Source organism: Drosophila bipectinata, chromosome 4 (genome assembly GCF_030179905.1).
Source record: "Drosophila bipectinata strain 14024-0381.07 chromosome 4, DbipHiC1v2, whole genome shotgun sequence".
Classification (NCBI taxonomy): domain Eukaryota; kingdom Metazoa; phylum Arthropoda; class Insecta; order Diptera; family Drosophilidae; genus Drosophila; species Drosophila bipectinata.
The window spans coordinates 13294773-13321978 of NC_091740.1; the positions used below are offsets into that span (position 1 = coordinate 13294773).

Consider the following 27206-nt stretch of genomic DNA (forward strand, 5'->3'; position numbering starts at 1 on the left):
TCAACCTTCCCCTCATTTCTTCAATCCCGTCTGGGGATGATAATTGCCTGCTTTCTAGTTGCTATAACGACTTTATCGATGGCTTAACTGATTTGCACTACTCTAACTTAACCCCATTCATAACACATTCTATTGTGACATCTTCTGTGTCAGTCATAATGATGCTGGCTTTTAATATTCCACCGCGTTTCAAATGGTTTAGGAAAACGGATTTTATTCTCCTTTGCAATCATTTGGCTGAAATCGATTGGAATTTTCTTTCATCTATAAACACAATTAAAGTTAATACGGATTCGTTTTACGAAGTAATTCATAATGCGTTAAATACTTAGTACAAATTGTATTTTTCGGCCGATCCTTATGAAATTTAGTAGGTTGGATCAACTGGAACTTAGTACAAATTCTATTTTTGGTTAGTTGATCTAACCTACCAAATTTCATAAGCATCGGCCGACTATATCCTATCACTGCCATATAACTGAACGATCGGAAATGGTATTTTGTAGAAATACTTTGGTATTTTTTAAGATAGAAGCTTGCTACTTTTTTTTAGATATTTTATTATAATTAATTGGTTTTATTATGATATTCTCATAAGGATCGGCCAACTATATTCGATGTTGGCGATATATATCCGGTTTTAAGTGCAAGGGTATATCAACTTCGGCTCCGCCCGAAGTTAGCTTTCCTTTCTTGTTAGTAAATGTAACAGTAATATAGTTTAATTTAAGCAATATAAATACTATTAACAAATACCTATTATTAATGGTTTATTTGTTTCAATAAAAAATATTTAAAAAAAAATTGAGTTTTTACTTACGTTTATTCTTACGTACACGCTTACATACATCAATACGTTACGTAGTCACGATCTCTACCGACATTTTTTCACTGCCAGCAATTGAAAGCTCTAACAGAGTTATGAAACTTTGTGCACTCGTTTTTAGATCCATCTGTAGGTCGGTTGTGATGACACAGATGCGTGTAGAATAAACATATTTTATGAATTTTAACTTATTATAACTTAATTGTGGCAATCGAAGCAAACATGACAGAGTCTGGAATAGATTTAGGCTTTGATATGGAGTTTGATTTAAACATAAGTTTACTAAATGATAACGAAAGTATGGAATTACTACCTAATATAACTGTGGCAGGAAGTTCGGAAAATGTCGAATTTTACGAGTTAAAGTCATCTCGTTCTATTCGATCAGACGAAGTGTGAGTACATACAAACATATATTTACATGAACCAACATAAATATCTATGTATGTATATCATACATATTTTTACATTGAACATTTAAATACAACTCAAAATTAATAATTTTAAAAGAAAATTTACATATTTATTATGAACACAGGCTACATAGTACATACTACATGTTACATATGTATATAAATACATACACAATCAACACGATATTATTTGATATATGATTAACGCAAATTTTGTATCTTATCAGACAATATTTATGAATGTATGAGTGAAATGAACAATAGCTAAATATATGTACATATATGCACATACACATGTACATACATACATATGTATGTTTGTACGGCATATGCATGCATCTGCATTTATTATGATTTTAGCTGTGTACATTCAAGTGGAAAATTTATTTCTCGAAATTATTTAAATATACATGTTTTTCATTTATAAAGAAAACATAGATATCTTTTATTTAAAATACAAAAATGATTCATCTTAAAATTTTTAGTTAAAAAATATTGATAACACAAAACAATCTGACTTTCCAAAGTGTATGCATACGTAAATACGTACATATGTACATATAAATGTATATACGTATGGTATATGTACATATGTTTAGGTTAGAGGATAATAACGATCGTTTCGCTAAAAAGAGGTCGATATGTATCTACTTTTCAGATACGTATGTATCTATGTACATACATACGTACGATCGTACGATCGACATGATGTCGATCTTCAAATCAATTTCTATCGGTATTGTACATAAATCTGTTTGTATATATGTACATACATGACCTTAAACACTTTCCTAAAACGTCAGAGATATTTAATGAATTTTTAAATTTATAATATATATTAGGTTACATATTTTAAAACGCAACTAATTGGTTGGTCACTTCATCACTTAGACACTTATGTATGTATGTAAATATGTAGAGATTTACATTATTTGACTATAAAATTTCTTCATACATCGTGTACATGTCGTTTATATACATATGTATATACATACAATAGTTAATGTATTAAAGAAAACAAAACATTTTGAAATGTACAAACATATGTACATTCATACATATGTATGTATGTTTACATATTTTTTTTCTTCGAAATTGATCCTTATAACCATTGTTGCTATTTTAGCTATTTTATTTCTAGGTTTAGCTCTTTGTGAAATGCTATTAGCTAGAAATCTAGCTACTGCTGGCACTTTTTAAATAGTACCGAAACAGCTCTTTTAAGATGGTTCTTCTATTTTGAGGTTCACTCAAGAAAAGTGAAAAAAAAACTCTGTTATGAGAAAGTTTTCTTATTTTGTATAATGTAAAATAAAACACAAAAGTTTTGGCTGAAGTTTTTGAGTCCAGAGATACCAGAGGAGTCAACACATTCGCCCCCTTAGCACCTTTGCACTCAATATAATGAGTCTACCTTGGTCGAACGCAGCTAGTTAAAAGTAAAATGAGAAATAGAATGCATTTGAAACTCTAAATGCTATTCAAATAAAATTCTAAGATTGATACTAATGAAATGAATTTTCATTTACAGCAATGGTCGGCAGGGCCCTATTCTAGGGGCATAGGAAATTTCATTAATAATCGTCATTAATAGTAATACTTTAGAACCATATCATTGTATTAAGTGCCGGCCACTGATTTACAGATATGGACTCAACAGAAGGGGGACGTGTTGTTTTAAATACACATTGCCAACAAAATATTTAAAAATTATGTCTGAATCAGATAAACATTAAGATTCGGTCGAGGACACCATCGATATTGATAATATTTCTGTATTATTTTAATAAAAACCATTTAAAAATAACACAACACAAGAATACATAACATAAGAAATATAAATTTTTTAACAGTTTTGTATTTCTTTAGCTATTTCTAGAAAATTTTAATGTAGAGGGTATTATAATTTTGGTCAAAAGTGTGCAACGCAGTGAAGAAACCATCTCCGACCCTGTAAAGTCTATATATTCTTGATCAGGATCACCTCCTGAGTTGATATCAATACCTCAGGAGGATACCTCCTGAGTCCGTCCGTCTCTCTGTTTCTACGTAAACTCTCTCTCACTTTTAAAGCTATCGTCTTGAAAATTTGCAAACACCCTTCTTTCCTTTGCACGCAGTATATAGGTCGGAACGGCCCGGATCGACCGACTATATCCTATAGTTGCCATATAACTGATTGATCGGAAATGCTATAACTCCTGTGTTTTTAGAGTTAAAGAGTTCGAGTTTTGTACGAATGCTACTTTTTAAAAAATAATACGACCCACCAAATTTCATAAGTATTGGCTATATACTATGTATACCGTAGCTGCCTCTATAGCTTCCATATATCTATGGAAATGACGCAACTTTCGTGTTTTTGAGAATAGAAAGTTGGAACTTTGTATAGATTATATTTTTGGTCAGTTGATCCGGCCTACCTAATTGCATAGTGATCGGCCAACTATATCTTATAGCTGCCATATAACTGAACGATCGAAAATGGTGTTTGGCGAAAATACCCACATTTGTATTTTTGAAGATAGAAGTTTGGGATTTTTTTCAGATTTTTTATTGTAATTAATTATTTTTATTATGATATTCTCATAAGTTTGATATGACATATGAAGAAAGTTCAAATTTTGCATGAATGCTATTTTTGGTAAAATAATACGATATACCAAATTTCATAAGGATCGGCCGACTATATCCTATAGCTGCCATATAACTGAACAATCGGAAATGACCCAACTTTCGTGTTTTTGAAGATAGCAAGTTGGAACTTTGTCCATTTTTGGTCAGTTGATCCGACCTACCCAATTTCATAACGATCGGCCGCCTATAGCTTAGGATGGGAAATTGCCTCGGATATACCGGTACATATTTGGTAAAATTATCAACTTTGGTATTTTTGAAGATAGAAGCTTTTTTTTAGATTTTTTATTGTAATAAATTGGTTTATGATATTATGATATTCTCATAAGGATCGGCCAACTACTTACATCCGATGATTGCGATGTATATCCGGTTTTAGCTATATATCCAAGGGTATATTAATTTCGGTTCCGCCCGGTGGCAAATATGACACCAAAACTTAGAAATAAAAAAACAATCGTACGTTCAAGCGTATTTTTTATTAGTTTTTATTATGTGGTTTTAATATTTTTCGGTATCGATAATAAAAAAATATATTTTTGCTCAATTTTCTTATTAAAAAAAAAGGATAGAAAACAATGTATTAATCAATAAATAATATTTATTATATTAGGACAACTCATAATTGTCCATAGTTAAAAATAATTTACCTTGCATAAATATATAAATTATAAATATACATACATACATACAAACACAGATACAAATTCTTGTAGAATATTTGTTTTTAGGGTTACTATTGTTATGTTATTTTGAATATTTAAAGTTACGCTAAATACGCATAACGAGACAATAGTCTTAAATAAACAAAAAATTTATAAATTTACAATTAGACTTAATGTAGATCATTTGAAAGAATAATTGAAAATTAAAAGGATTTATAATGGGTAATAAACTATGGTACTGCACAAGGGTATCGAAGCTTCCGCCGTAGGCGCCGTAGAAAACCTATAAATCGGATAATCGCTTCATTATTATGGCCACCCTATTTTAATACAATACTATTACATATTTACACATTAATACATTTTTGCACACACACATTTATATTTTCAAAGAAAACATGTGTTAGGTGGTGTACAAGTAAATAAAATTGTTACGCTCAGAATGAAATAATTTTAAATAATCCCTAACAAAAAAAGAAAAGTTTTGCATTTTTTTAAATTAAATTTAAAACTCAAAATTGGAGTTACAAACAAAATACATAAATATAAGCCAAACATTCTTTTTGTTTTGTTTCATACTCAATCAGGAGCAATTAAAATTTTCGAAACCTTATTTTTTGATCTTACAAAACATGCGTCTATGTCTGATTTTGTTTGTATTGTATATTTACGACTGAAAACTACTTAATATATAACAACATTCTCCAATAAAATATTTTCATACTGGGGTAAAATGGAAATATAAAAAAAAAAATGGAAGATAAAAACCGAGTACGACTTATTTCAATGGGCTATGGACCATTCTCTTCATTGGAAAGAATTGAAACGGATTTTACAAAATTAGTCCAGCCATCATCGGATACAAGTTCCATGGAGTTTACAGACATTCTAAGAAGGGTTCAGACTTTAAAGATGTCGCAGTGCAGTTCTTTAGCTGCCATTGAAATCGGCGAGGAACCATCTTTAAAAAATGAGAGTCATAATTATGATACATACAATTTATACCCTTCATCAAAAGATCTTTTAAGTGATGATGAAGCTAAAAAAAATATTCGGGTTACAGTTGGTATAGATAAAGATTTGGAAATGATACTGGAAATGGACCCGAGCATTGTAGATTTAGGCGATATAACCCTCGCTGATACTACCGAGCCGCGCATAGTGGGCTTACCTCCACTTTCGGGTGGGTAGGTATACTGACTTTTTGGATTGGCCCAGTCAGTTTTGATACATGTTGGCTACAAACCTTTAATAATTTGTATTTTTTTTATTAACAGACCAAGTTTTAAAAATGCTACACCTACTTCCCGAACTCAACTTAAGTTACAATTGCAACGGGAACAACACCAACAGCAACAACAAGTTTTAATGCAGCAACAGGTGTTAGATTCGCCAAATCAAAAAATGAACGTTATATTTGCTAATGGACTAAGAAGGAACGAGTCTGAGCTAATCAGTACTGGTAGTAATAGTGGATCAAGTTTCGATCATATTACAAATTTAGTTCAAAAGGAACGAATAATGGAACCGTCAAGTCCAGTCAAACTTAAAGTTCCTCTTCAAAGCATTGGTGTAGATGTACCACCCCAAGTACTGCAGGTAATAACAACTGCAGGGTTTGAACTTGAACTCCATAATAAGTTAAAAACCTAATTCTAGGTTAGTACGGTGCTTGAAAACCCGACCAGATATCATGTTATTCAGAAGCAAAAAAACCAAGTAAGGCAATATCTGAGTGAATCTTTTAGACCATCTATTTGGAGCTGCCATAATAGTGAAGTATGTTTTCTTTATATATATATGTTTTCTTTTTTTATATAAAATAAGTGATTTTATTTAAAATAAACAGATAAAAGCTGCAGTTTTCATGACATCTTCTCGTAATTTACAGACCTCATCTGTGGAAAATTCAAGCTTAACAGTGGAGATACCAAACCGTTTTCGATGTGATACGCCTGAGAATAGAATAGTCAATTCGAATGATTCTATGAAAATATCACCGTTTGGTGGATGTTTTTCCACAAATGATAGTAGTAATATTTCGGAACCGCTTTCATTAGGAAATATTACGCAAGGACCGGATGAATCCCCAGTAGTTAATCCCAAAACACACTTAAGTCTTGTCAAAACAAATTCTTGCTTAAATTCTTCCATAAACAATCGAGTTTCTTCAGGAATAAATAACTCGTCACGAATTTCGAGTACTGCAAGCTCATTGCAATCGAATTCTGCGCCCTTATCTCCAAGTCTAAGTTCCGTAGCTACGAGTGCTTCAGAGGTATGTATACAAATTTTAGGTTTTTAAACACAAAGCAGTAAATAGCTTCAAAAATGCCAAGCGAGATTATGTCCAGTTTTCAACTAGGAATAAGTGCAGAAATTTTTGACGCAACGGTCCCATCGTGTTGAAGTCATATTTTTTTTATAGTAACAAGAAATTAAGCAATAAGCATGTCCACCTGGTTAGGCTTGAAAAGGAGTTATGAAATTATTTTTGGGAGGCACAACTTCAACACGTTTTATTCTTACCACCGTATAAATCCAACCCATTTAAGGTTTTATAGCTACTATACCCAATTTACTATCCGACCGATTTGGAATACTATATAAATTAAATTTATTGCTTAAATTTTTAAGCAGTTCCAAGCTTTCTTATGCACAACCATAAAAATTATGTCATTATCAATCTTTAAGTTATTTCGCATGACCTTCAACCGCTCCTACTTATTTACTGCGTGCAAAGAATATAACTTTGTAATCGAGTGGAAGGGGTAAGCGGTAGCTTGTAAGAGCTGGTTGTTATTAAGTTACAAAAATTATGTGTTGATATCAAGTCAATCTAGAGCAGCTAAGCAATCTAGAGCAATCTTTAGTGTGTTCGTAAGCAGCAAAAAAAGGAGTGCAGGGCATTTACTGAGCAAAAAAAATGTTTGTGTTATTTCGTTAATCAATTATTTTGCAAATATTTTATTAATTATTTACATACATATATATTATTTTGAAAAAAAGTACTTTTTTTTATTAGAATTTATATAAAGAGTATAACAAATTGGTAACAAATTGGTATAACAAAATTTACCCAATTAAAATTTACCCATTACCCAATAATGTATATTCATAATAACTCTGTTAGGGACATGCCTTTTTGGTTCTCAACATATGCCGCGGCTAGTCACAGAGCTGCTTGTTCTCTGCTGCTGCTCCGTCGCCAGATACTGACCTGTCCGTGACGGGCCAATTACTAGTCGTCGCGCCTCCTTAACACCAGGGCGTCACTCCTGGATCAGGAGTCTCTTGACTGGTGTCCGCGGTGCCCCGATCGGATTATTGAGTTCTCGATCCGCCCACTCCTTGTTTCAGATAGAAAGACTATCTGACGTAGTTGGGAAAAGGCCCAACTCGACTCTTGTACCCTGGGCTTGAGTGGAACCGTCCTGGCACAGGTCCTTCTTCACTCGTATCGGTTTTATCTTCGCATTTTAGTTTCTCGGGGCTGTCAGACTCTTCAAGAGCGGTCTTTAGCTCAACACTAATAGCCATATCTCTCTAACACTGTAACTCTCCAAAGGCGGCCAAAAGACTCGACCAGTGTCGCTTTGTTAATCCTTCTTGATTCTGCTACTTACCTTTATCCAGCTTTCCAGCAGCACGCCACACTCCCGTTGGCGGGTCATCGTCCGTGTCCCCTCGCCTCTCCCGGCCACGGAACTCTGCTGTTCCTATGCGGGGCTCCGGCGGTCTTCCAGGGACCACTACGCTTTGTGCCGTGCTCCACTCCTTGCACCTCCGAGCCCGCTAGACCAGCCACGCTGCTCCTCGAGGGACCGTTGGTTTCAGTTCGTTTCTGCCCTACCGCAGTTTCCAAGAACCATTACGTTCCACGTCATCTCTGCTTTCTCAGGTCCGCTAAGGCGCGTCAGCTTTCCCCTTCACCGCTCATCCTGCCTCGAGGCTAGGACTTTTACCTTTGATTTCCACCATCCTCAATTTTTTTTACTGATGACTTGCCAATGAATCAAGAGCAAAGAAGTCGTGCTTCTGAACGTCATCTACATTCATTTTCATTGCTCTGAGGCACAACTTTTTTAAACACATAAATCTTTTTTATAATTCAACAAAAGGCGCTTCGAAAAAAATTCAGCCATTGCCTTATATATGTTATTACAATTATTTTAGTATTTTAATATTCAATTGACTCAAATTGTAATGTATTGTGAGCCATCACCATCACACTGATAGCATCCAATTTTTTGTCTTTCTTGTAGGCGGCTGCGAATGCAATGCTGGGGAACAGGTAATTTTATAATTCTTTCCTGCAGAGTCGGATTTGGAATATGCGATTTTCGAGGCAGTTTCATGCAACATTTTACAGCTCTATCTTTTAAAATCTTAAAGACAGACACGTTCATAGGACCAGACAGACTTGACTATATCGACTCGGATGTTGATGTTGATCAAGAATGTACTTTATGCGGTCGTTGTAATACCTACAAGTTAAAATAAAAAACGCTTGTTGTCTACGAGTAACAAGTGCTCAGTAATGGGAAAAGCAACCAATTATCATTGCTGACAAAAATACAATTTTCTACTAATTTTATAACAGGATTTACTCAAGCATTTAAGCTTAAAAGATTTAAAATTTTAATTTTTACTAAATATTTATTTACTTATCAATTTTATTGTCTTCAAAAATCCCATATTCCTGTCTCCTGTCTGTCTCTCTCCTGTCATACAATACAATTATCCAAACGGTTTTTACAATGCTTAAAACTCTTTTTAAAAGCACTTTTCGCTCTACTCCCTCTTCCTTTTACCAGTGGCTGGTCCATGATTGTAGTGTAGTATTTGCTTCCTTCACAATCCAACAAAAAATGGTATACCCTTTTAAAGTGTGCCAAAACTTCATTAAAGACAAAAAACGAAGAAAAAACTTGTAACTTGTAATAAGAGATAGAGCTATACGATTTGGCATGGAGATTCCTATAATGTTCACGCAGTTCAAATTTGTTTCAACATTTTTGCCACGCCACCTCTCGCCCCCAACAATCGCAAATTTAATTAACGTCAGTACGGGAAGGTTTTTTAAAAAACTTTTTGAAATTTTGAACTCGTCAATCTCGAAGACTATTCGATTTGAAACTTGGACTCATATGAAATTAGCGCTGATCAAGTTTGTGTCAAAATTTTGCCACTCGTACTTTCTCCTGACATCACTTTGTAGTGCCAGTTCCTTAATGTTTTTGGAAAATATTTTGATGCCAAACTGTTCCAATAACTAATCTACACCTACAAATAAAAAATCCGTTAAATCACATAATTTTTAAAAGAGTTAAAGAATTTTTAGTCTGCTCCTCTACTGAACTGTCAATGTGGCCGTAAAGGGGCTGAAGTTGTTGTTTTTCCCAAGCGAAAAATTTGTTGCTTAGGATCCATACCTTACCTTTTTGCTTGTAAATACTCTTCTCTTCGCAATTTATTTCATCGTCCCATCTCTCTCTTCGTTAGTTAGATTAGTTAGTTAGTTAAGTTAGTTAGTTAGATTAAACGTTAGTTAATTTGTGGGTTGTATAGATGAGTACCGGGTATAATATAGTCGGGAAACTCGACTACAGCCGTCCTTTCTTGTTTATGTTTTGTTTTTGCTCATTAAGCATTGATGACACTTATTTAGTTAAAACAATTATGATCCAATTTTTAATAAGCCAAGTTAGATTATTTCTTTTACTTATTTGTGGTTCAGCGTTTTTTGCATATTTTTTTTATTCCACATTTTTGGTTTAATTAACTGTGATTCTTTTACACTTTCTTTAAGTTTTCCCGGAGCTTGCGTCAAACACGTCCTCTCGTTTTCGTAGTTAAACAAAGTATTAAAATCGCGATAAAACTTGACTTCAAAAAATAAACAACGGAGTGACGTCACAGATGATTTTGGTATTTAAATTATTGTCGGTCAGATTTTCCGGAAGTAGACATTTTGAAATAGAGTGAGTGAGTGAGTAGATACAATAACTGGTGGATGCATTAATATTAACGAGACCATTTGAAGGTGAAGATTTCTTCATTCATTCCTAGAATTTACATTACTCCAAATAACACCACTTTTCCGTTCAAAAAATTCCGTTCCGTTCAAACAGTTTCCAATTTGATAATTGTCAAATTCTAATTTTAAATTGATAAATTGAACAAAAGCTTCTTTATTTAAAACGCCTAAAACTTGAAAACACAAATTTATTCGGGGTGCCACACATTCCACTCAAATTTCTCTTTAATGGGTGCTTTTGGGTCCAATGAAAAGTTTGAATGATCTATAAACTTCTTATTTGAGTTAAATTTGTGACAAAACTTCCTTTAAAAATAAAATATACATTGGTTTGGAACCGAGGTGCCCAAAACACTCTCAACCGAAGTTGAAAATTTCTCTGCCCTGCTCTGCCTGCACACCAACACTTCACCGCTGTAAAAAACGACAGTCAATGAGTGTACATGTGAGTGTATTTGTGTGGGCACCACTGGCTTGAAGCTTGTCATTTTACCAAATAAATAGTGTTTTATGTGGCACTCCTGTATGTAATCATTTATAACGAAAAATCAAACGGAAAAATAAAAGTAGACGTTTGTTATACAATTGATTTTTGATTTGCTTTTAAGGGCTGAAGGCTCAAACCTAAGTTCCTTTGTAATGCCATGAACAAATTTTTCTGTAAATATTTTGTATTTAAGTACCTATTTAAGTATTTAAGTATTTAAGTAACGGGGTATACATACGTAGAATTTCATGTTTAATTTGTGTAATGACTTTAGAATGTGAAGCTTTTCAAAATCTTTAAAGGTTATTACACATTAATTTCGGCAAAACCTTTGGTTCTCGCTATGTTGTATTAATACATTTTTGTTTTCAGCTTCCATCGTTCGAAAGTGATGTAAGTATCACAGTTATTATTGAGTTTTTGGGGTTGGAAAAGACACTAAGTAGAAAAATTTTATTTTTTTTAGCCAGATGATCTGTTTGATGACATACTGCAAAGTGATTCGTTTAATTTCGATAAAGGCTTTAATTCTGAATTATCAATAAAGCAAGAACCACAAAGTTTAACTGATGCAGAAATAAATGCGATAGCAAAAGATCGTCAAAAAAAGGATAACCACAATATGAGTATGATAAAAATATTTCACTATTTACACTTGAAGATTACCTAACATTTGTTGATTTACAGTTGAGCGTAGGCGCCGTTTTAATATCAACGACCGAATAAAAGAGCTGGGAACTTTACTTCCAAAAGGGAGCGAAGCGTTTTACGAGGTTGTACGTGATATTCGTCCAAACAAAGGGACTATATTAAAATCATCAGTTGATTATATAAAATGTTTAAAACATGAGGTTTCACGCTTAAAGCAAAATGAAATCCGTCAGCGTCAAATGGAAATTCAGAATAGAAAACTTATGCTACGAATAAGGGTAAATAAAGACGTCCATGAATTTTATCATTATTGTACCCATGCAGAGGGTATTATAATTTTGTCCAAAAGTGTGCAACGCAGTGAAGGAGACATCTCCGACCCTATAAAGTATATATATTCTTGATCAGGATCACCTCCTGAGTTGATATGAGCATGTCCGTCTGTCCGTCTGTCTGTCCGTTTCTACGCGAACTAGTCTATCGTCTTGAAACTGTGAACACACCCTTCTTTCCATTGCACGCAGTATATAAGTCAGAACGGTTCGGATCGGCCGACTATATCTTATAGCTGCCATATAACTGACTGATCGGTAATAGTACAACTTTGGTGTTTTTTAAGATAGAAAGCTGAAACTTAGTACAAATTTTATTTTTGGTCAGTTGATTTCATTAGGATCGGCCAAGTTTCATTTAGGATCGGACGACTATATCCTATAGCTGCCATATAACTGAACGATCGGGAATGGTATTTGGTAGAAATATCAACTTTCGTATTTTTGAAGATAGAAGCTTGGGACTTTTTTTTAGATTTTTTATTTTAATTAATTGGTTTTATTATGATGTAATCATAAGGATCGGCCAACTATATCCGATGTTTGCGATATATATCCGGTTTTAACTGCAAGGGTATATCAACTTCGGCTCGGCCCGAAGTTAGCTTTCCTTTCTTTTTTTTCATTTTATCCTTTATTATTATTTAAACATTCACGTTAAGGAGCTGGAAACACAGGCTAAAACTCATGGTATTATTTTAACGGACTACCATTTAACTTCGGTATCTGCACCTACACAAGCTAACGCATATGTAAAGGACACTAGTTCATCACGAACCGTTTCTCAAAGTCGTCGATCACTCTTGGATGACTTGATTGGCGAGAAAAAAGTATGTCGTTAGGTAGAATTTCTTACTTTTTACCAATTTTTTTTTGTTTCTTTTCAGCTAAAAGATCCTAAGAAGAGCGATTCTAACGGTGGAATTATTCAGATTGACGAACTAATGGAAGACTGTAAGCATCCAGTACAAGGTGGAGACCCGATGTTGTGTTCACATAGTCATATGCTTTCGGCTTCGCAATCCCCAAGCACAAAAAAGTTGCATAGTGCAAATTTTGAAAAAATGGGTGTTTCAGACCCAAATACGTACGTCTTTAACGGAAAGACTGATATTGTTGCTGATAACTACTGCAATATTAATTGTACAAAGTCATTTTGTTCACACCAACAGCTGAATCCAAACGAGGTCAATTTCAGTCATTGTCAACGATCCGATACACGGGACATGTTTAGATTATCTGATGCAATTCAAAGTTCAGATTTTAGTGCTCTCGGCCATTGTGGTTCCCATCATGAGTCATTACTGTCGGCTTCTCATGATGCAGTAGATGATGGTCACCAAAATTCAGCTAATATGGACGGCATCATGATAACCGAATCACTTTCTTCCTTAGTAGAAGACGGGCACTGTGAACCCATGCTTCTAACACCTGATACATTAGACATTGATTTATAATCAAAAATATATTATTTAGTCTTTATTATTTGAGTAAAACTCAAATCGATACACTTACATTAACTTTGTGGTTTGTAGAGAACAAATTAAAACTGTAAATTTAATGCTCAAAACATGTTTTTGTTTTATGGTTCTAATCAACCCATCTGCATCCAATGTGTCGAATAAATCATTCATTCAGCGGCTTCCCGCTCCATATGTATAGCCTACCTGTCGCCCAACCGACCGAAAGGAGTAACGAAGCCGCGTAACGAACGGCTCGAATTGCGGGAAAAGATCCGAGAGTAAAGAGATGTATTGAAGATTACGATTAAATTTTAAAGATAGAATTAAAGCAAAGCGAAGATATAGAACCCTAAAGGGATCGTGCTAGGCATATGCCAAACTACAAGGGGTAAATCTTCGAGGAACATTACATTTGAAGCGTGTAAGTATAAGATGCTGTGTCATAGGATAACTTTAGGGGATTAGTTTTAGTTGGATTTTTATTTAGAAGGAGCAGCTGAGGTGCCGCTCCAACGATCAAAGTGTCTCTGTTCTTTTACAATATTTCTTAAGTTTAAGTAAGGCTAAGTCTCGTAGCAGCGCTGCTCGCAGGCGGCGGCAGAGAGACGGCTATGTACTTATGTATAAAGGAATATAATAATATACGTTGTTATGCGCTCTCAAGTGGAGGCGCGAGGGGTATGCATATGCTGACCGTTTGTTACGATTATGCTGACACTTTCTGTGTGTGGGCTAAGCCATAACGATCGGTTCATATTTCGGCCACTTAGGGTTTATGACCGGGACTTTGGATAATGTAAACACTGCAACAAAGTGTTACAGTGCGCACCCTTTAAGTACTCTCGGTACAGTGGGTATTCAATATATGTGCATACTACATCTCCCTCCTTTTGAAAAATAACGTAATATAATGAAGTTATTTTTATAATAAAAATTTCTAATTAATACATTTTTTTATACCCTTGCAGAGGGTATTATAATTTTGGTCAAAAGTGTGCAACGCAGTGAAGGAGACATCTCCGACCCTATAAAGTATATATATTCTTGATCAGGATCACCTCCTGAGTTGATATGAGCATGTCCGTCTGTCCGTCTGTCTGTCCGTCTGTCTGTCCGTCTGTCTGTTTCTACGCGAACTAGTCTCTCAGTTTTAAAGCTATCGTCTTGAAACTTTGCACACACCCTTCTTTCCTTTGCACGCAGTATATAAGTCGGAACGGCCCGGATCGGCCGACTATATCCTATAGCTGCCATATAACTGATTGATCGGAAATGGTATAACTTTTGTGTTTTTAGAGTTAGAGAGTTCAAATTTGACATGAGAGCTATTTTTGGCAAAACATTACGTCATGCCAAATTTCATAAGGATCGGCCGACTATATCCTATAGCTGCCATATAACTGAACGATCGGAAATGACCCAACTTTCGTGTTTTTGAAGATAGAAAGCTGGAATTTAATACAGCTTTCTATTTTTTGTCAGTTAATCCAACCTACCGCATTTCATTAGGATCGGCCGACTATATCTCATAGCTGCCATATAACTGAACGATCGGAAATGGTATTTGGTAGAAATATCAACTTTCGTATTTTCGAAGATAGAAGTTTGGGACTTTTTTTAGATTTTGTATTGTAATAAATTGGATTATATATTCCTATTCAGATAAGGATCGGCCAACTATATCCGATGTTTGCGATATATATCCGGTTTTAACTGCAAGGGTATATAAACTTCGGCTCCGCCCGAAGTTAGCTTTCCTTTCTTGTTATACCCTTGCAGAGGGTATTATAATTTTGTCCAAAAGTGTGCAACGCAGTGAAGGAGACATCTCCGACCCTATAAAGTATATATATTCTTGATCAGGATCACCTCCTGAGTTGATATGAGCATGTCCGTCTGTCCGTCTGTCCGTCTGTCTGTCTGTCCGTCTGTCTGTTTCTACGCAAACTAGTCTCTCAGTTTTAAAGCTATCGTCTTGAAACTTTGCACACACCCTTCTTTCCTTTGCACGCAGTATATAAGTCGGAACGGCCCGGATCGGCCGACTATATCCTATAGCTGCCATATAACTGATTGATCGGAAATGGTATAACTTTGGTATTTTTAGAGTTAGAAAGTTCAAATTTTAGGTGAGAGCTATTTTTGGCAAAATAATACGACATGCCAAATTTCATAAGGATCGGCCGACTATATCCTATAGCTGTCATATAACTGAACGATCGGAAATGACCCAACTTTCGTGTTTTTGAAGATAGAAAGCTGGAATTTAGTACAGACTCTATTTTTGGTCAGTTGATCCAACCTACCAAATTTCATTAGGATCGGCCGACTATATCCTATAGCTGCCATATAACTGAACGATCGGAAATGGTATTTGGTAGAAATATCAACTTTCGTATTTTTGAAGATAGAAGCTTGGGACTTTTTTTAGATTTTGTATTGTAATAAATTGGAGTATATATTCCTATTACCATAAGGATCGGCCAACTATATCCGATGTTTGCGATATATATCCGGTTTTAACTGCAAGGGTATATAAACTTCGGCTCCGCCCGAAGTTAGCTTTCCTTTCTTGTTTTTTACTTTTTTTTGTTTTATGTTGTGAGAATCATAGAAAATGAAATTATTAAAAGAATATGTGTATTTATTTATCTATGTATGTGTGTCTTTGTATGGCCATACAAAGTGCAATTTATGAAATAAAGATTTTTAATCTATCCTTATGAACTGTATGTTTTTTATGTTTATCATTTTTTATTACTATTTTATCTCTATCTCCTATTTCCGTTACTATATACGGATCTGTATATTTAGGATCTAACTTATGACCTGTCTCGTTTTTTAATAAAACTTTGTCACCTACTGATATATCTATATCCCTTACTTTATGATCGTATAGTAGTTTATTTCTATTCTTATTTGCTTCTAACATAACTCTAGCTCTTTTATAGGCTACTTCTAATCTATACTTACTCTCCTTAGCATAGTCATCTATATTATATAGTGCTTCTACACTATCTATGCTATTAAAATGTTTTGGCAAATTACTTGTTTTACCGAATACTAGCTCGTATGGACAATATGTATGTGCCATAGAGGGGGTCGTGTTGAATCAGAAGACAAAATATTGAAGCCATACGTCCCAATCAGTTTTATCAGCCGATATGTAAGATCGTATGTATTCATTGAAAGTTCTATGACTTCTTTCTATTGTTCCAACTGTCTGGTGGTGGTGTGCTGTGGATGTAATATTTTCAATATTTAAATATTTGCACAAATCGTCTAAATTGAATTCTTATATTCTGTTCCCATGTCCGTAATGAACGTCTTCATTGGACCGTATTTCAGGATAAAAGATTGCTTTAGCGACAGTATTGGCGTTTTTATTCGGAACAGGTATGGCAACTAAATACTTAGTTAAATCACATATTAAAGTGACTGCATACTCATTGCCATTTTCTGGTTTGGCAGTGGACCAATAGTGTCCACTATCACTCTGTCGAATGCATTTATTGGTGTGTCTGTAATTGTTGAAGGGGTCTTTGTGTGTTTAGTTATTTTTGATTTCTGGCATTTTTGACATTTTCTTACGTACTCAGTTATATCTGTAGACATGCTTTTCCAGTAATAGTGTCTTTTTACTTTGGCCAAAGTTTTTGATATGTCAGTATGACCTCCTTGAATTGAATCATCATGAAATGTAGACAAAATTGCTTCTTTTTCTTTTAAATTTGTTATTTGGGTCACCGGGTTGAGTAGCGCTACTCTTAATGTTTTCAATATTTTATTGCCCATTAATTTAAATTTATCTATTGAAGTATATTCAAAGATATTTTCCCACGGTGCCACTTTGAGTTGGCTGATTTTATGTATACCGGCTTGCATTTCAAGCCTTTGGAAAAATTGATCTAAATCAATAACTCCATTAGTATATAAATCGCTAACATCGTATCTTGCAGTAATTTTTCTGCCTTGTTTAAATAAACATAACATATTTTTTATCTGCAAGGTCACTACTTTGCAAGGTCACTAACGCATCAGCTACATGATTATCTTTTCCCTTTAAATATTCGACTGTAAAGTCGTATTCTTCTAGTTCGAGCCTCATACGTGTCAGTTTAGAACTGGGGTTGGTCATTGAGAAAAGGTATATTAAAGGTCTATGGTCTGTTCTTATTAAGAAATGTGTTCCATATATATGTATATGGTCTAAAATATAATATCGCCCAGTGAATTGCAGCTAATTCCTGCTCAGTAGTACATTTGTTACTTTCACCTTTTGTAAATGCTCTTGATGCGTATGCAATGGGAAGTTGGAGACCATTATGATTTTGAGTTAAAACCGCTCCACATGCTTGCTTACCTGCATCTGTTATTATGCAGAATTCTTTAGTGAAATCTGGGTATTGTAGCAAGGTAGGTTCCATAAGCTTTGTTTTTAAGTATTGGAATGCATTTTCACACTCATCCGTCCATTTAAAAGGAACATTCTTTTTACATAATCTTGTTATGTGCCGTGAATAATCGGCGAAATTTTTTATAAAGCGTCTATAATAGTTACAGAATGCTACAAAACGTCTAGCACTGTCCGCGTCGTGCGGAACTGGGTAGTTCATAATGACATCGTATTTCTTGTCATCTGGAAGTATTCCTTTATCAGTGCATTTATGACCTAGAAAAGTCACTTCATGCATAAAAAATGAACATTTTTCTGGATGTAGCTTTAGGTTGAATTTCCTACATTTCTCAAAAACATCTGTTAAGTTTTTAAGCATATGTTTTTCGGAACAACCGATTACTATTAAGTCATCCATATAAATAAACGCTTGAGAAGGATCTAGACCAGAGAACGCAATAGTCATCATTCTCTGAAACAAATTAGGAGCTATTTTTAATCCGAAGGGTAATCGCGTGAAGCGATATGAGCCGTTGCTCGTTGAAAAAATCGTTGTATCTCTTGAACCTTTTTCTAGTTCAATTTGATGGAATCCTGACATTAAGTCAAGACATGAAAAGTATTTTGCTCGACCTAGTTGATCTAAAATATCATCAATTCTAGGTAATGGGAATTTATCAGATAGTAATTTTTTATTAATCTGGCGATAGTCAATTACTAATCGCCATTTCTTTGCATTTGATCCGGGGGATGATTTCTTAGGAACAAGTAACAATGGGCTATTATATTCGGATACTGACGGTTCGACAATCCCGTCTGAGATTAATTTTTCTACTTGTTTTTGTATTTCATTCACCTGACTATGTGGGCTTCGATAGTTCTTTATATAAACTGGTTCATCATCTTTTAATCTCAGTTTCTGTTTGTAAAAATTATTTGTGGTTATTGATTCGGTTTCCAATCCGAATATATCGCTATACTGGGTGCATAGGCTAGTAAGCTGAGACTTGAACTGAGGAGGGAAGTTTTTTGATAGTTGTGATAGTACGGATTTTTTTCTATTGTCTGGATTTGTGTTGACTACATCGTAGTTCGAAAGTGATTCATATGTTAGATTATCTGTACTCACTACTTGGTCGGTATTTGTTGTGTTTAATAGTCTTATGAAGGCATTATTGGATGTTGCTGTGGTATTTGCAACGTAAATACCATGTTGAATTTCCTGATTTGGAATTAATACACTGTCTGCTGTTGAATTAAGTTCAATTTTCCGAATAACTTGGGATCTTGCTGGCAGAAGTATTGAATTATTGCCAGAACTATGAGCTATTGGTACTTTAATTGGGAATTTTAAATTATTGGGTCTAATTATAAGCCAATCTTCAGATGGCTTGAAGTCTAATTGACAGTTTTATTTTTTGATAAAGTCGATGCCTATTATTCCATCGCATGGAACTGGGAAATGTGAATTTAGAATATAAAAATCGTGTGGAATTATGTAGTTGGTGGTCTGTATCTCTACAGAAACTAAACCTTTGGATTTTATTATTTCTTGACTTATGCCTTTTATGTCTATGATGTAATCATTTTGGATGTTTCGGAAATTATCCGAAGTTTCTTTTAGAATGGAAATGTCTGCACCTGTGTCTATTAAAAATATAAGTTCTTTCCCTGTAGCTACATTAAAAAATGAAACGAATATATTTTGGCTGAGATTAATGGTGTGAACTCTCACTTCATTTATTGTTGAATATTTAAAGGGTTTTGGGAGTTTTCCGATGTGTTTTGGTTATTATTTTGTGTCATTCTTACATTGCCTTGGTTATTGCTATTGTGGCCTCGGTTTGAGTTACCACTGCCTCTATAGTTTCCTCTATATGGGCCTCGCCCTCTATTGTTATTCTGATAAATATTGTTATTCTGATAATTGTTGTTATAATTACCGTTGTTGTAGTTATTGTGATTACCACGAAAACTACCTCTATAACTGCCACGTCCGCGATTTGATCTGCGCTGTGGATAATTCTTATAATATAGGACAGTGTTTGACTGCCCAGTTGCTTCAGTGCAACTATTAACAAATTTGGAAACGGCTTCGTTCATCGTACTGAATGTTCCAGCTTGCATGATAAGTTTTACCTTATCGATTGTGCAGTTTTTAGTCATTGCTTTGACTGCATGCTGCATGGAATAATTCCTGGCTAGCTCTAAAGATAAACCATCTGATATATATGCACCTTCTAAAGCTTTCGTCATCTGCTCAATTTCTTGTGTGTATTGGTTAGCAGTTTTATTGCGCTGCTGTAGATTCATCAGCTTCGCTGATAATACCTCAACAGTTTCGCCTTTGACGTTGCTTCTTAGTCTGGAAATCACCTCAGTAATTGTAGTTTCATTACCGATTAGATTCCTGGCGACACCTTTTAGCTTTGTTTTAATAATGGAAATAGCTAATTCTTCGTGCTCGCCTTTTATTGATTGTATTATTTGTAAAGCATCAATGAAACTTGTTAAATTTTCAGCCTTACCATCAAAAACTGGTATAAGCTTAGATGCTGTATTAATAAAATCAATATTTGACTGTGCCATTGTGATGGATTTATCTATTTTGTATTCTATGACACTCGAAGTATCTGAATCTGTAGAGTTATCCAGATCAGTGTATACCGCCGGAATAGTAAGATTATTTAAATCTTAATCTTCCATTTTGGGGTTTACTTTGGGAAGCTCTTCTGACTCAGATTCTTTCGTTTCTGTTGATTCCGAGTCAGGTGCAGTGTCAACTGCTATTGGAGTGTTTAGAACGGTTGGTAATGATATTTCTAAACTGAACTTTTGTTTAATAAATATTAAATTAGATTGTAGTCGTATCAAAAGTTTCGATACCTGTGACCAATGATCTTGATTTAATCTTTCCCTATGATCATGTATTAGCATACGCGCTTCATTAAAGCACTCTACTAATATTTCAACGTGCTTCCTAACCGTATTCTTTTGAATGGGTTTATTCTGAGTTAGAGACTTGTACGTTTTCTCTGAGACATATTTTGTACTTTTACTTAATTTTTCTGGGAAGTAATAGTCAGAATCATTTATTTGATCTGTTTTACTTATGCTATTACTTCTCATTAAAAGGGTATTAAAATGTTTCATAAATTTTAGGATTTTTTATTTATAATTTTTTTTTTCATTAGAAAGGAATTAGAATTTTAAATAAATTTTAGGAATTTATGCTATTTTTTCCTTTAAGTTAAAAAAATTTTTTTTTAAATATAAGTTTTTATCTAACATTTTTTCCTACCTATTATTTGTACAGCTATACGGGCCATACTTTCAAATGGTGCAAAAGAGGTTCCGCTCAATTTTTCAAAAAAATATTATATTATATAAAAAAAATATGCATCGCAGTGCAATCAAAAAAATTATGCAACGCAGTGCATGGGTTAAAAAAAATGTTTCTCCTCAGTTGATTTCCTTTTTTTTTTCCACGTCAGCTGGTCGTCGCCGGTTTGGCTACGCTGACGTTCCCTCGGTGGCGCAGGAGGTGGCGTATTTCCGCACTCTGTTTGCTGCTGCTGCTGCTGCTGCCCGGGGCCTTTTGGACTCAGGCGTTACCGGTGCTGGTCCTCGCACAGGTGTGGTTGCAGTGGGAGCTGTCCAGTGGTCCAGGGTAATCCTTCGGGCACGTCTTTTTTAGTTTCCGTAATGGCTTTGGTGGTGGAGGCTTTGTTATTTTTCATTAATTTTCTTTATAGGTACTGAGTGAGTGGTGGCAATTTTTGGGATTTTATTCTTGTTGCTTATTAATTCTTCTTTCAGAAAATCTAGTTCTGTTTGAAGTTTTTGGGCCGTAGCCCACGCGGGAGGTGGAGTGTTTACGTAGAGTAGCCACTTTAGGTGTGCTACTCTTTTTTTCATTTTTTTCGCAACTCCTCCGCGATTGCCCATTGCTTTCACTCTACTCACTCAGATTTCATTTTTTTGTCGATTTATTTTGCATTTTCCAGTTTATCCATTTTTTTTTGACTATATGTATCCTCCTGGGTATATCCTTGTTGGTATATCCTTTTAATCCTTAGATGTCCTTCCATCGCTGTCACGGTCGCCATGTCATAGGATAACTCCAGGGGATTAGTTTTAGTTGGATTTTTATTTAGAAGGAGCAGCTGAGGTGCCGCTCCAACGATCAAAGTGTCTCTGTTCTTTTACAATATTTCTTAAGTCTAAGTAAGGCTAAGTCTCGTAGCAGCGCTGCTCGCAGGCGGCGGCAGAGAGACGGCTATGTACTTATGTATAAAGGAATATAATAATATACGTTGTTATGCGCTCTCAAGTGGAGGCGCGAGGGGTATGCATATGCTGACCGTTTGTTACGATTATGCTGACTCTAGCACTTTCTGTGTGCGGGCTAAGCCATAACGATCGGTTCATATTTCGGCCACTTAGGGTTTATGACTGGGACTTTGGATAATGTAAACACTGCAACAAAGTGTTCCAGTCTCTTTATATAGTGTCAAAAGTCGCCGCGCCTTAAATAAAATAAATCGAAAATAATATTAAACAAGAAAGGAAAGCTAACTTCGGGCGGAGCCGAAGTTGATATACCCTTGCAGTTAAAGCCGGATAAATATCGCAAGCATCGGATATAGTTGGCCGGTCCTTATGATTACATCATAATAAAACCAAATAATTAAAATAAAAAATCTAAAAAAAAACTCCCAACCTTCTATCTTCAAAAATACGAGAGTTGATATTTCTATCAAATACCATTTCCGATCGTTTAGTTATATGGCAGCTATAGTATATAGTCGGCCGATCCTAATGAAATTTGCTTAAATTAACTGACCAAAAAAAAAATCTGTACTAAGTTTCAGTTTTCTATCTTCAAAAAAACGAAAATTGGGTCATTTTAATTGGGTCATCGTTCAGTTATATGGCAGCTATAAGATATAGTCGGCCGATCCCTATGAAATTTGGCACGTCGTAATGTTTTAATGCCAAAATGTCGTAATGTTTTAATGCCAAAAATAGCTCTCGTGTCGTGTTATAACTTTGCGAGCAATCTGTTATATGGCAGCTGTATGATTTAGTCGGCCGATCCGGCTGTTCCGACTTATATACTGCGTGCAAAGGAAAGAAGGGTGTGTCCAAAGTTTCAAGACGATAGCTTTAAAACTGAGAGACTAGTTCGCGTAGAAACAGACAGACGGTCATGCTCATATCAACCCAGGAGATGATTCTGATCAAGAATATATATACTTTATAGGGTCGGAGATGTAGAGCTGGAAAACAATCGATGGAACTATCGATACCATCGATGTTTTTGAAATTTTCTCAACATCGATGGTTCGTTGGCCACTATTCATTCATTAATTCTGTGCATTGAGGACAACGTGTAAGTAAAGTGGGTTTTGTGGTGCATTATTTTAATTATATTAAATATTTAATCACATGTAGTGAAAATTTGAATACCTCGCAAGCAAGTGGTGGTGTTCGTTGTAGGCGTGGTGCTACAAAATGGACAAGTTTGTGAAAAGTAAGTATTGTTTCAAAATTACTCTTTGCATACAAGTGAAAATGTATTCATGCGTATGTATTGGTATGCAAACGCATTGAAAAGGCCGGTATTTATGCATATACTCATTGCATGCTGTTTTTATTTTTATTATTTTAGTAACATCAACTAGCAATAAAGAAAATGACGACGATGGACAGCATGCAACAAAGCGCAAAAGAGAAACATCGATGGTTTGGCAGGTATTTAAAAAATGCAAAGATAGCAATACGGCGATTTGCAACCAGTGCGGTAAGCAGTACAAAACTGGTGGAAATACCACTAACCCCATGGATACCCTGAAGCGTATTCATCCTGCGCTACTAAAAGAGCAACCTCTAGAAAAGGAAAAAAGTTTGACAAAGTTCCTAGAGCGTGACACCCTTTACTTAAATAAGTCAGAAAAAAAAACGTATTGACAAGCTTGTATTAAATATGGTCGCGTCCGATGTCTTGCCATTAAATGTGGTTAATAATGTAAGGTTAAAAAGGTTGATTCATGAGCTTGATCCACGTTACAAAATGCCTAGTAAGACTCACTTGCGAAACGTACTGTTAAAAAATGAATACAACAATTTAAAAGATACTTTAAAACCAGATTTAGAGCATATAGAAAGCGTCGCATTGACAATAGATGGCTGGACATCAAGAGCAAATGAATCATATTTAACAATTACCTGTCATTATGTAACCACATCTTTTGAGCTTGCATCAAAAATTTTGTCAACAAATCAACTAGCTTCCCCTACAAACCATTCAGCTATTAACATTGCTGATACTATCAGTAATGTTGTAGCTGAATGGGGCTTACTAGGGAAATTCTTTTGCATAGTTACCGACAAAGACGCCGGTTGATTCATGAGCTTGATCCACGTTACAAAATGCCTAGTAAGACTCACTTGCGAAACGTACTGTTAAAAAATGAATACAACAATTTAAAAGATACTTTAAAACCAGATTTAGAGCATATAGAAAGCGTCGCATTGACAATAGATGGCTGGACATCAAGAGCAAATGAATCATATTTAACAATTACCTGTCATTATGTAACCACATCTTTTGAGCTTGCATCAAAAATTTTGTCAACAAATCAACTAGCTTCCCCTACAAACCATTCAGCTATTAACATTGCTGATACTATCAGCTGGAATAGTGCGCTTTTCATGATTCAGCGTATCCTGGAGACAAACGAATCCATCTCAAAGGTTCTTTTAAAAACTCCAAAGTCACTACCGCCGTTTACCGCAGACGAAATCACTCTCCTAAATTGGTTGAGATACTGAATGCATTTCAGGATGCAACGGTATCCATTTCTGGAGATACGAAAGTGACTATATCACTTAATATCCCAACATGCTGCGAGTTGCGCCAAAAAGTGTCGGAAATGGGATCGTTCATATCTCCAGAGGCGAAACAAGTAGTGGATTATCTCAAGGTCCGAATGCCAGAACGGTTTTCACCGTATGAGACGCGAACAGCAACAAGGCTTGTTGGACCCACGGTTCAAAAAGGATGGATTCCTGCAGCCATCAAATGCTGAGCAGGCAGCAAAAACCTTGGAGCTGGAAGTGTCTACATACTTATCAAAAACTGTCCACAGCCAGCACCACCACAACAAAAACGCTTCTCGTTTATGAGCAAGAAACTGGAAGGCAAGGTGAAATCTAACAAAGCTCACGCTATTATAATTCTCCGCCAATATTTTGAAGTATCGCATGAAGCAGAAGAAGCAAATCCACTTGAATATTGGAAGGTAATAAAAAATTAAATATATGTAGCATGGGTGTAAAAAATATTTTCTCTTTATTTTAGGAGCATACAAAGGATACCACGGCCTTAGCAATGCTGGCTAAAAAGGTGTTATGCGTGCCATCATCTTCTTGCGCTTCAGAACGAGCATTCAGCAAAGCTGGATAGATCGTGTCCGACAGGAGATGCGCTCTGAAACCAAACATAGTCGATAAACTGTTGTTCCTAAACAAGAATAGTGATCTCAAAAAATAAAAACTTGTTAATTGTTATTTTTGTGTTTTAACTGAAAACATCGATGTTTCATCGATGTTTACTTTCAAAAACATCGAAAACATCGATGGTCCCAGACATCGATTGTTTTCCAGCTCTACGGAGATGTCTCCTTCAATGCGTTGCACCCTCTGCTAGGGTATAAACATGAATAACCCTTTCTTGTAAACTGTGGACTAAGCTTCTTCTGGAAGGCTACAGGTTTTTGAGCCAGAATGCGTATGTACTTTTTAAAGATCTGGTGGGCTTGCAGGCTTCCTTAAAATTTGTTGAGGGGCTTTCCGAGGCTATACTAAATGTGTGACAGGGTAAGTTGGAAACAAGCCAGCTGCGCTATAAATTTAATGACTTAGCGAGGGAGGCTAGGTTCACCATTGACCAGGAGGTGATTCAGCGCTTCAACTTGTTCCCCGCCAACTTAGCGGAGGTTATTCTAAGTGGCTGGTGTTCCAATCGTACTTTCATCAGCAGAAAAGCTGCAGCGCCTGAGATCTTGTTTGCAGCATTTCGCCCTCGAACTGTTCGGTCACTGGAATTGACGTAATTGGAATTTTGTTAAATAAAAGGCTTAACAATCGCCGATTCATTCTTCAGGTTCATGTAAATGAGATTTTAGCTTGCAAGGTTAAGATAACTATCCGTCAAGTTCAATTCTCATATGCGTGCTTTATTATTGCTGGATTTTGCACCATCTTTAGCCGCACATAAGGGGCTACTTTTAGCGGAGGTCTTATAGCTACGGAGGCTTCACAATAAAGTCAAGCCCAGGATACGATGAATGAGCGGCTCGACGTGCTTCTGCATCAATTCTGGGAAGTCGAAAATTGTGTCGATCGAGGCCTGAAAGGCATCAAAGAAAGAGCTTGATTGCGCGGCTCATTTCTCTTAAACTTTTGCTCGGGAATTATTCTGTCAGTCTTGCAGCTAAATGCAGCTTCGATGTCCTGGGAGAGTCTTACAAGCAGGCATTAATGCTTTTATGCTTTGCAAGTTCGATCGCGAATCGGCGTCGCATGCAGACGTGTATGTATTGTGCTCCGGGAAAAAAAAAGTATTCAACAATATCAAAAAAGTGCAGCGACTGGTTTCGTAAATCAACAACAACGAGAAAAAATGCTTTCAGCGATGAGATCGCTAATGTTTATATTGATTAATTAATCACTTCCCTCTCTTTCTCTTAAGCGAACGGTCGTGATTTTTGTGCGCACTGCGTTTATGATAAATAGTGGCAAACCGGTGTTTACATACTTGTGAATTAAATCTTGTGAATCTTAAGAATCTTAAAGCCTAAACCGTATCGCTTCGCGAGTGCTGTGGTATATTTGGAGTTGAATTAATAATTTGTCTAAATTATATTCCAAGCATAGCTCAGCTCTGCTTCTTCCTCGTCTTATCTGTATTTCTGCATTTCTTCTTTGCACTCTCCAAAGCTCCCGCTTCGGCTTCCTATTTGGTACAGTGGTTCACGGTATAGTGTTTTTTAACTTTTTATACATAAATTTTTTTTATTTATTAAAAAATATGGAATTTAAACTTGTCTGTGCTATTAAGTCTTGTAACAAGACAATTTCCTCATCCCAGCCTGCCATCCGTAAGAAATCCGCTGTTTCCGATCTGCCTCAGCCTGCTCAGCCGACATTAATGCAGCCGCTTATATCTCTGGCCACCCCAAGGGCTAGAACTGAGAAAAATTCGTAAGAATTTCTCTTGTTGAAAATCA

General features: G+C 35.4%; 1 protein-coding gene and 1 long non-coding RNA gene across 10 annotated transcripts; both read left to right on the top strand.

The window, feature by feature from the left end:
• The first annotated feature begins 889 nt into the window (after positions 1-889).
• On the top strand, positions 890-13621 carry Mitf (transcription factor Mitf). Of its 9 annotated transcripts, XM_043213324.2 has the most exons (10): positions 897-1221; positions 5819-6140; positions 6201-6320; positions 6391-6658; positions 6716-6819; positions 11441-11461; positions 11535-11694; positions 11756-11997; positions 12714-12881; positions 12939-13621. In XM_043213324.2, exons 1-10 carry the CDS (start codon positions 1049-1051, stop codon positions 13506-13508), a joined length of 2148 nt encoding a protein of 715 aa, XP_043069259.1. In that variant the 5' UTR covers positions 897-1048; the 3' UTR covers positions 13509-13621. The 9 variants fall into 9 exon arrangements, 8 of the variants coding, with proteins under 8 accessions (XP_070138527.1, XP_043069261.1, XP_070138525.1 ...); XM_017233084.3 differs by having other exon boundaries at positions 6391-6819; XM_043213323.2 differs by having other exon boundaries at positions 899-1221; positions 6433-6819.
• An 8873-nt stretch (positions 13622-22494) lies between these two features.
• On the top strand, positions 22495-25466 carry LOC108128726 (uncharacterized). Its single transcript, XR_011443513.1, has 4 exons — positions 22495-23305; positions 23368-23446; positions 23585-25217; positions 25277-25466. It is a non-coding gene; the product is annotated as an uncharacterized lncRNA (long non-coding RNA).
• The last annotated feature ends 1740 nt before the right edge of the window (positions 25467-27206 follow it).